This window comes from Acartia tonsa, chromosome 1, assembly GCF_053477335.1.
Source record: "Acartia tonsa isolate MP-2025a chromosome 1, ASM5347733v1, whole genome shotgun sequence".
NCBI classification, from domain to species: Eukaryota; Metazoa; Arthropoda; class Copepoda; order Calanoida; family Acartiidae; genus Acartia; species Acartia tonsa.
In genome coordinates, this window is record NC_137260.1 from 8,136,467 (window position 1) to 8,148,128 (window position 11,662).

General features: G+C 35.0%; 1 protein-coding gene across 1 annotated transcript; it reads left to right on the plus strand.

The window, feature by feature from the left end:
* Nucleotides 1–5,055: 5,055 nt before the first annotated feature.
* LOC145311888 (uncharacterized) lies at nt 5,056–10,599 on the plus strand. The gene is made up of 2 exons (XM_080150918.1): nt 5,056–5,402; nt 7,980–10,599. Exon 2 carries the CDS (start codon nt 8,243–8,245, stop codon nt 9,803–9,805), a length of 1,563 nt encoding a protein of 520 aa, XP_080007044.1. The 5' UTR covers nt 5,056–5,402; nt 7,980–8,242; the 3' UTR covers nt 9,806–10,599.
* Nucleotides 10,600–11,662: the final 1,063 nt, after the last annotated feature.

The following is an 11,662-nucleotide window of genomic DNA, read 5'->3' on the forward strand; positions in this document are numbered from 1 at the left end:
TAAAGTGCCACTAGAGGCCTCTAGGGGCGTAGCCGCTAGTTATGAAATATAGCACCAACTAATTCCGTAACTACTTTAAAGGATGACGGGTGAACTCACTATTAGATTAGAAAAGAATGATAATGTAAAATAAAGAAATATTTAATGCAAAAACCTACACAAAAATTCAGTGAAAATTTAACAATTTTATTGAAGGACGGACAGCAGGATTAACATATATCCCCAATGATGATAAACAAAATTATCACTCCTCATGATATAAATTATTAGTTAAAAAGTTTTGACACCACCAGTTTGAAACCTACCATTAAAAATTTAATAAAAGTACCCAAAGTTTTTTAGGCAACAAGTAGGATAACAAGGTTATAAAACTTTGGGTACCAAGTGTAATTCAATGTCCCCTTTCCACTGGTGAAGAAGGATAACAACATCCATAAAAGCGAAGCACTGAAACAGTAGGACAAACGAACATTAACACTTGTATATTGTCAGAACTGAATAATCAGAATATGTATAAGAGTCGAAGCAAAATTGTAAGTAAATTTGTTGAAAAACTGCTTGATATAGGATAATGTTTATGGACATACTAACATTTATAGGACTTGATTATAGAGTTGCTTCGCTTATTATATTGTACTTTGTTGTCACAGGAATCAATATACCAAAAATCAGGTCAATCGGACAATTATATCACATAAAAATTTGTTGTTAAAAAATTAGAAAAATCAACATGTTTAAAATGGACGTTCAGACATTCTGGTAATGATAATAGAGTTCCTACGCTTTCTAAATCGTACCTAACTACTACAGGAATCACCTTGCAAAGTTTGAAATCGATAGGACAATTCTAACATGCCAAAATTAACGAAAAAGCTATCCGTCTCGGACGTACGAACGGACAGACCGGTCCTAATTATAGAAAAGCTTCGCTTTTAAAAAGGAGGTTAGCCTAAAAGAAGGAACAACGCATTTCTTCCCTGTAAATACATGTAGCGTCTAAGGAATCTTACTGGATACAGACCAATAACATCAGTACATATAGGTTATATTCAAATATCTCATCCTAATTGTATATTCATTTTCTTATGTATAGTACATACATACATCATATTTAAATTGCCCGTAAAATTTTAGCACACACACGCACAAACACGGCCTTATTTGAGCCTAGCAAAAAAACATATGGGCGAAAACACACACACAATCCGGCTTTGCTGCGAGGGTGTGTGTGTCTCTGTGTGTGTGAGTGAGTGTGTGTGTGAGTGAGTGGTACGCGTATAAAGGGTCATAACCCTGACTTGATGTAGGAACCTAGAAACCTAAATTCTTAACTTTCCATTCCTTTCTCTGCTCTAGCTGCTCTATTCTCATCATTTACACCCGGCAGACCTAAATTATTATAATAACAAGGATGACAACATTCATAAAGGTTAAGCTGAACATATCAGACATACGATCATCAACAAGTGCAGAGTAATAACGTATTTGATCTTACGAATCATTATGAAGTTTGATCGAAATTCAGTTTAAATCTATCAAAAATTTTTGATCATGGAAAGAAAACGAAGTTGCGTGTGTCGTCGTATTTTCACAGTAGCTTTTCTCATACTTCTAGCCCCTGCTTTGGGTTCTAACCCCGCGGGGCCAATTTCTTAATTCTTCGGGAGCAAAACCTAATATTTACCTAACCTAAACTAACAAAAACTATCAAAAGCTACTTTAAAAATACTTTCAATTTCAGTTTTAAAAGGAAAATAAAATTTAGGTAGAGATTATTTTGTTTATAGGATTTTTCCTTAGGACAGTGGAATCACCCTACCCCAAAATAACCTTCCCTGGACCGATAAGAAGCTTAACTGTAAAGGAGAACCATATCGATTCAGCGCTTAGCGATATCCTTCTCTACAGAGAATAAACAGATTATTTATAGTCACCAAACTATTTGTGACTATTATTCATTAGAGAGGGACGGGGCATTGGGCTGTTTATTATACTAGTCCCTAAAGTGTTATGATGACGGTTTCTTATTAGTTGGCTTAACAACTTTGAGGACTTTTAGAGAATTTTGATTGGCTGGTTTATTAAGTTGAGTGTCCAAACGTTTCAACTACTTATTGTATTATACTGAAGGGATGATTTTGTGTATTATCATAGGGTATGTATATCAATTTATCGGCCATTGTCTTATCCCTTTAGATCCCTGATTTATCCTTCTTTGGTCGCTTAATTCTAACGTACTTCTGGCCGACATTTGTTTTTGCCTAAAAAAAGAAAACCACAAAAATAAAAATTAATGTGTCTGCTACTTAAATATAACAAGAACAAATCTGTGTATGTACATAGAAGCGCAGCGTGAATATTAAAGACTAAACAGTTTAAATTAGAGGTAAAATTCGTAAAAAAAAGGACCAAGGAAATCTTCTACAAAAAAATGGGGAGATTTTTTTGTTTTTGGGGGGAGTTGGTGGTGTCCTACCCCCCAAGAAAATAGCCTACAACCACCACAGGAGCAGTAGGTATATTCCCTGTAGAGTAGAATCCGATCGGTTCAGTGGTTACCGAGATCGTAAGCTTAAGACGGACGGACGTTCAGACAGACGGACAGACATCGTTCTACTTTGTATTATAGATAGAAAAATCCATTGCCCTCATCAAAATTAGAAGTCCCAAACAAAGTGTACTATAGAGTAGCTTAGATACTTTACCGTTATCAACCGTTATTGTGCTATTTAAAAAAAGTTTTTTAAGTAGTATTTCTTTACTAAAAACACCTTTAGGAGATTTATTATCACTCCTTTGTTAATAACAAATTGTTAAATTAGTCAGTCAAAATTTTATTTGGGATATTTTTACATTATGAAAACTTATTATGTTGAAACATTAATTGACTAAAACCTGTGTTTTACTGCATTTCTTTAAACCTAAAATTCTAATTTATAATTCCTGTGTTAACTTAGGATATAAGAATTCTTGTTAAATCTAAAATGAATATAAATATGATTTTTTGGATCATATTAGAAATTGCTGGTCCGAATTGGTTGTACTTTAAATGAAAGCTTTATAAATTACTTGGGGTGGTTTTAGGCTATTTACCGGACTATTCTGCCCTCCCCTATAGGCTAGGGGATAGGTAACTAGTTTATAGATAAAGTAGTAAGTTTTTTGTAGCATAAAATTTTTACTACATCACATAGGCCCAGGGATGGTTTTGGGCTATTTTGTTTCGGAAAGAGAGCCCCTAGATGCTATGGGCTCATACGCAGTATAAATATACTAAACTGTACATTATGAGTCAAGAGGAAGAGGTCATTGAACTTTTGAAAACATTAATGTGGAATGTTCTTTCATGGCAAATGACTGAAAATGTAGAGTAGAAATATCCTTTTGATTTTTCACTCTGTTACCATTCTACATACTTATAGGAAGCATGTGTATTAGTGTAATCACAAATATGACATGTCAAAGTGGTAATACATATGTTTCTGTGTATGTATGTGTGTGTGTGTGTGTGTGTGTGTGTGTGTGTGTGTGTGTGTGTGTGTGTGTGTATGTGTGTGTGTGTGTGTGTGTGCGTGTGTGTGTGTGTGTACGCATTTGTCCTCACCCAATTAAGGGGTGAAACTAGAAATTTATCAAGACATGATCAATTCAAACGGGTCAGAGTCATTTCTGTGTGTAAGTGTGTGTGTGTGTGTGTCTGTGTATAGTTTATAAATAATGTGAACTGGAGTATATAGATGTGTGTGTGTGTGTGTACAAGGGCTTCTCGTATCAGGATATACACAGACTTACACATACACACACACACACACACACTCACACATAACGTAAAGGGTCGTATCTTTGGCACTATTTTAGAGTTCTTCATACAAAAACACAAATCTACAACAAAGAGCTTTGGATTTAAGAGTCGCTAAATTTGAATTACTCACTATCTAAAGGAGATAGACGTCTGAGTTTTTCCTATATTTGCAATTTTATTTTAGGGGTTAAATGGATAAGAAAAAGGCGAAGTTTTACATCCGCCCCATCAACCCCATCCCCTTTCCTCCTACTGAATGAACAAACTGACCAATAAATGATGTTAGCAACCGAAATTGATGACAATCCCCCTCCCTGTAATAATATCCAAGTATATTCTATTTTAATTCATACAGAGGAGAAAAAAGAAGCAAAGTTGTAATGTTGTATCACTAGAAAAACTTTTGTGAATGACATACAGACACACACGAGTTACTTGTAAAACAGAGTCGCTTTTAATCAGCTGTTTGCGTAAACAGCTGTTATTAACCGGAAAACATTGGTTGTTCTGTGCGACAACTCTTTACACACCACGTATGCAGACAACCCGCTTCTATGCAGACAACCGGGTCACTATCTCCCTCTTTCTCTCTCTCTCTCTCTCTCTCTCTCTCTCTCTCTCTCTCTCTCTCTCTCTCTCTCTCTCTCTCTCTCTCTCTCTCTCTCTCTTATAGCTCCGTGATATTACTCTTGTCCGTGAACTCGATCTTGGTACACTATACTATATATATATGTCTGTGTGTGTGTGTGTTTGTCTGTGTACAGGGTAAAGGCATAAGCAAATTTATGTAGATTTATAACCAATAGCCAAAATTACTTTTAAAAATCTAAAACTGTCTAACTGTTTATAATGAATTTTTTATCTTTTTTTCATGACTTTATATCAAATATGAGGCCATTACTCAAATAAAGTTCGTAGGCTATAGCCTAACTGTAAGGATTTTCTCAGGAATATGTCAAACATATGAAACCCTAGCTCCTAGGATTACCTACGAAATCTTACAGGATTTTTCCTATTTTTGTTGACATAATTAGATTGATATTTTACAAAGTCGAACCATTTAAAACCTATATATATAAAAAAGCATACTCTTGAATTGTTTTATTTAAAAGAATTTCAGTTTAATAATATTCCTTTATAATCTCAAAAACCATCTTTTGGTATATTGACTTATTACTTAATCTGTAGCTATTACTAAATTCTCTTTTTTTCTCTTTCTAAATAATGTGTTCTCTATATAAGCTGAGTTACCCTAGAGAAAACAGAGAGAAAATAGGCCAGCTCACAAGTAATACACACACACACACAGAGGTAGTGTGCGTGTGTGTGCGTGTGTGTGTGTGTGTGTGTGTGTGTGTGGGTTAGAAGTATTGAATGGTAGTTTAAATTTGTCAGTGGTATTCTGGTGTTGAAGCTGGATACACTACCCCTCACACAACACAAATACAAAAATAAAAAATATGAAAATATGTTGAATTAGTTGAATTTTATCCTCAGTACATCTAGTCCTACACAAACTGGTCTCAAAATAATAATAAAAAACTTTATCAAATTTGAATGTTATCTCTTCTGCCTATCCACAGTTTATATAAAAATCAAGGTAAATATATTTTTATTTTACTTAGAGTTTTTGTTAAATAAATAAGTAAATTCATGATATCTACAATCTATTTTATAACATATATTAATAACTAATATGTTACATATTAAATTTGATTCCTGCTTTGTTCTATGTGTTCAAAGATGTTTAAATTTTCTTTAATTCTAAGTGATATTATTTAAATCTGACTTAATACTTTTAAAACACTTTTTGTTAAAGTAAAAGATTGTTTTAACTTTTAACTACAAGATTAATTAAGTTTTTCTGTGACTTTTAGTAAGATTTAATATTAAAAACTTTTCTATTTAAATTCTTTTTCCAATATGGCTTCGAAACCGATTTATATCCGCTGGATTAAAACTGGTCTCAGTAATACTGAAAAAAATAATGTATAGCATCGTATTGCAGACAATTTTCGACGAGTATTAATATGTAATAATAATAAAATTAATACTGTTTTGTTAGCCAGAGCCTTCGGCCTCGATAAATAACTAATACATATCATTTTATTTGACAGCAATCCCGGAATATAAATTTATTTGGTCTGATATTTTTAATTTTCATCTATTTTATCTTTATTATTGAGCTTTACTTATCATTTATTTGGTTTTATTTTGGTATAAAATGTGTTCTTAGCTCTTTTTTCTTCATTTTATATGTATACTTTGCCATAAATTCGCTCATATTTTACGACGTCTTTCTATGCCAAGTTTAGGTTCCAGAAATTTTTGAATTGCATTCTCTTTTATTGATATATTTCAAAATTCGGTTTAACAACTTTTCTTTTGTTGACTATGATTTCTAAAACAAAATGATTTTTTTGTGAAAAATTGATTAACCCCAATTTTCAAGCTTTTATACTGGACGCTAAATTAAAGCATAGGCGATTAATTTAAAATTAGATTTCTTATTAAAAATTTTTATTGATGAATAGAGAAAAGGTGATAAATTAAAATATTACATGCTCTCTCTCTCTTCTCTACAATTTCTCTCCTTTTATATCCTTCTATTTAGAGATATTAAACTTCCACCCCTCCCCCGCCCCCCCCCCCTCTCCCTAGAATGCTAGTTTGTGTCCTAATGCCCTACTTGAAGTAGTCCTACTTATAATGAAAATCAGCTGTTCATGGTTCCTTTAATTCCTACCTCTCTCTCTCTCTCTCACACACCCTCCCTTACGCCTACCCTCACTCTCTATTTCTCACACTCATTTTCTATAATGCCTCCTTGAACTCTCTCTCACTCACTCTCTCCTTCTTTCTCTTATCTTTCTCCTCTGCTAGCTGTTGACACAATTTAGAATTGTTCATCATATTATTTCTAAATAATTTTATGTACAGGAACCGGAGCTTAGTTTTTATTTCTCTTGTACTTTGTCATTAAACTAGCGACTGCGCTCCTAGCAACTAGGATCTCTGTATTTGATTTGAAGTTGAAAGGAAACTAGAAAAAAGCCTAAAACTCAAACTTACATATAAAAATTAAATACCATAAAACCATCCTGAGACCTATGAGAAGCTTTCATAAAATGGAGAACTCGATTGGTTAAGTCAGTATCAAAATCTTAAGCTTCAGAAAAACCTTACTACTTTATTTAATAGGATATTTATCGATATTTTAATAAAATGAAACAAATAAGGTAAATAATAATTTATTTTCAAAAAAAAATTAATCTTAATTGTTTCAAAGTTTATTGAAACAGAACTTATTTTTGAGGGTAACATAGCCTAAAACATGCAGTTGACTAATATGAGCTTCCATGAAAATCCATATAAAACTTTATTAAATACTTCAGCTAAGCATTTATCTATCAAATCTCTCCCCCCACCCCCCCCCCCTTCGAAGAAATATTGACCTATGAAATGCTTCCCTAAATCATGTAGAACGATCTACTACATCCAGCTTTATTTATAGGATTTTTTTTATATTAATATATCCTATATAAGAAAAGCATATTTTATATAGATTTATTCCATATAATCATAAAATCTACACACAAAAAAACTTTAAAACAAATTTCTTTTAAATATTTTAACAATCAAATAAACGCCCTTGACCCAGATATAAATGAATAGGACAATGGAAAATAAAATATTTCCCCCACCCTCTTATATATGAGAAGGTTTAAATTTATCTTCCTATGTCCTGTCCCTCCACGCCCTTGACCTTAACATCAAATTTCATATTTGACACTTTAAATGTATTTGATGAAAATTGATTTTTAAATATATATATATGTATATATAAATATATTTTATCATTTAAAGTTAAATTTAGATTTTTGAATTTAATAATGCAAAATAAAAAAGAAACAGTTATTAATCGCATCTTATTATAGACAGCTTTCCGTGGGTATAAAAATGAAAAATTGTAAGATTAAAACCATTTTTTTTAGACCCGAGGGGCCGTGAAAAGTTTTTTTTTGTAATACGATGCCATACATTATATTCAGTATGGCTGAGAATTGGTTCTAATCCAGCGGATATTAATCGGTTTCGAAGCCATAATGGAATAATAGTTCTGAAATATAATTTAGTTTATTTTTGATGAAAAATTAACACTTTCTTATTATTTCAGGTTGTTGATGTTACCTACCTGACCTCCTGACCTTGAGAGAGAAAGAATACAAAGATCTCAACACTAATTCTAATAACTGCTTACAAACAAGCAAACTGTATCCATCCATCCATACATCATTTTATTCATCCAGTCCATAACAAATCAGGTATCAACCCTGCATTGTCCACTTTCCACATTCAAAAATTGCAACTTATTGAGCTCCCCCATTGGAAGGCAGACAACCCGCCGCGCCCGCCGTGTGGTATAAATGTTGATAAGTGATGAGAGTATCTTGTGATCATCCGCCTGCTGCTCATGATGACCTGGACAGTGTGACCAGCCTCCACAGCAATGACTCTACCTTCAGCAGCGCCAGCAGCGAGGCCGCCTCAACTCGCAGTTTTTACCACCGCGGGTCGCCGATCACTGTGCGAACTTCAACTCCGCAGTCATCGGGGCAAGGGGGACGGCATGATTCGCCGTCGCCACCGGCAGCTTCTTCCCCGCCGCAATGTTCATCACCTGTGGTGTCAGCTTCAGGCATGGCGGCATCCACAACGACAACCTGCGCCAACCCAACGCCGCTGCTGAAGGCCACACTCAATGCCCCGGTAGCCGCTTATTATACAAACTACCGGAGCAGCCGTGACCAGCCGCAACAGCCAGCGACAATTTCTATTCTAGCCACAACAAAGCATAAACCTGATGATTTAAACGGTCTTTCAAATGTACAGTCATCCTTCTATTCAAGCTTAGTCCAACAGCTGCGAGCCAAGACTGGGGTTTCTATAGCTCCGTCCGTCGCTGATCCCTCCAAATCTTTGCTAACCGTCAGCACGTCCGGAGTGCGTGCCGGGAAAAAAGAAAAAGGCGGAGTTGTGAACGGCAAGGCTCTGCCTTTTGTGTGCCAAGTCTGCAACAAGCGGTTCCAGCGGCACATAGCACTGAATGCCCACTTTCAAAATGAGCATATTTCGGCGGCGGGACCCGTCAACGGTGAGCGCAGTTGTAAACTGTGCGGCGCCGCCGCTTCTGGTCTGTCAGGCATCCGGCTGCATCTGAGATCTGTGCACAATATTGATCTGGACAACCCAATGAAATGTTTAGATGACGGAGTCAAGAGTGGAGTCACTGTTCAGGTGTCAACAAACAGCAAAACCTCTCCAAGCCCGCCATCACACTCTCCAGCTGTTCTTGAGATTTGCAGCCGTCCGCTTAGCGCAGCTCAGATGCTACAACAGCAACACCAAGAAGAATCTGAACCGTCCTGTTCCAATATTGAGATGTACGAGTCTGAGTCCTGCTCGCCCACGGCAAGTATTTCAACCTCCCCGGCGCGGACTCCCAGCAGCAGTGCGTCGCCCGAGCGGTCAATCTACAGTCTGAAGCAAGAGCCGTGTCATCCGCACAATACAATTATGGAGGATGACGACCCGCAGGTTGAAGACCTGCGCATCCGCAAGCCGTCGCCAGTTTTGTCCCGCCGCTGTTCTCCCGCCCCTCCCCGCCGGTCTCCAAGTCCCACAAGTTTGCTTCCCGCCGCCAAGCGTCACAAAGGCGTCGTTGATGATGACTACCAACTGGACGGGTCAGAAACAGGTTTAAACCTGTCCAGCACGGCAAAAAAGTCAAGTGTTACAATTACAGCGGTGGTTCCTGCGGCGGCTAATCTTAGCAGCACAACCTGCGGTTATTGTAACATTGTTTATCCCAACCAGACGCTGTATTTTTTGCACCGCGGTTTTCACTCGGAATCGAACCCGTGGCGGTGTAATTCGTGCGGCCATATAGCCGCTGATCTCTATGATTTTAACACCCATCTTTTTAGTGCTTCTCATAAGTAGAAGCTTTTTTTCACTAAACAAAAATGTATTTTGGTAATTTATAAAAAAAACTTTTAGCCAATTAAAATTATTAACAGCAATTAATTTTTTTTCTTGTTTAACTTACAAATATGCTTTAAAATACATTTTTGTTCTTTTCAATGATCTTATTTTTCTCGTATAAATTAGAGAACCATCCTTCTTATTTAGATATTAAATTGACCAAAAATCCTTTTGATTCTTTGAGAAACAAAACTTTTTTTCTACATTTCTATTCTTTCAGAAAAAGCCAAGAAGATTTATTTTATAATTATTATTTTTTTCTAGGAATAATTGCAATCATTTTTGCCATAAATTGCCAGTTATTCTGAAATTGCATAGTTTTTTTTTCTTCATATTTTTTTTGAATTTTGTTTGCTTTTTAAAAAAATTTACCTTTTTTTATTTTTTTTGACATTCTGTAATTTTTTTTGCAAACAAAATTTAATTACTGCACAAAGTGCGAATAATATTTGCACTTAAAGTGTGACATCTTTCCAGTCAGGCAGGGGCTGGGGCACATGGGGAGGTGGGGTTAGGTCAACCCCCGGAGGGGATAAACCAAGTCAGTTCATAATTATCCCCTGCGCGGCGCTGAAAATGACCTATGCCCAACTCTCATAAACCCAACCCAAACGCCACAGAAAATGAATCCACCGAAATAATTAATTTGTGTTATGATTATTTAATGCATATTTTTATATGATTTTTAAAGTAAAAATTAATTTATATTTTTATATTGTAAATAAAGACAGAATTAAAAATTATTCTTCAGATTCTTTTTGTTTCATTAAGTAAAATCTAAAAGTTAGTCGTATGTAAACTTATTCGTTTATTGAAACTATGGTTATAACATTCTTAAAGGCGAAGCTCTAAAATTAGACTGCAGGACAAACGAACATCAAAGAACATTGTAGAGTGTCGGCACTTAGTAAGCAGATCATCAATCTAAAAGTTTAAACAAAATTATGTGTAAATTTGTTGGAAAATTGCTTGGTATACTCTTTAAGAACTTAATTTTTTTGCGCATGTTCAATACTTAATTAAGTCATCGTTTTAACAGGTATCCTTATATAAAAGTAACAGGATGTTTGTTTGTCTATCTGTGTGTAGCTAAAAATCGGGTCACTTTAAGTCAATCATATAGGGCCAGGGAGGGTTTACACCCATTTTTGGGCATGGTAACTCCATCCTTCCACTAGAAATCGCCCCTTGAAGAAGAGGACAACCCAATTTTTTTCTACTTTTCCTTTTAAAACTAAAATTTAACCTTATATCTATCCTTCTTTCCTTGGCACAATGTCTCTAGTGGCATAGCCGCTAGTTATAAATTATCAATGATTTTGCTTTCATCTTTCCCTTTTTAATTTCAATCAATTCGTTTTTTGAATTTACTAAATAGAATAAATTTAATCTGATATGACTTAGTGACGCAAAGACATATCCAAATTGCACAATATTTTTATTACAAAATTTGGATGAATTCCAATGGATTTATCCTAAATCAGATTATCATGTACTCTAATAAAGTGAAACTTGTAGCTAGCTAAAATAACTATTCCTCCCATAAACCTCCCATCCTCTCCCCCTTCTACTGGAAAAAACTAACTGACCAATAAGCGATGTCCAATGTTAGCAACCTAAATTGACAATTTACCCCCTGTCATAATATCTACGTATATTCTATATACATTAATATTTCTTTGAGTCAGTGAGGAAATTATATAAAGAGGCTAAGCATCTACGGATTAAAGAACCTACTTTGATATTTAAATTGTATGACGTATGCTTTATATAGTTTAATTTATCAAAAACTATTTGACACAGAAAAAGAGAGAA

Excerpts from the sequence above, each read along its gene's own strand:
- LOC145311888 (XM_080150918.1), top strand. The coding sequence starts at position 8,243 with ATGAGAGTATCTTGTGATCATCCGCCTGCTGCTCATGATGACCTGGAC.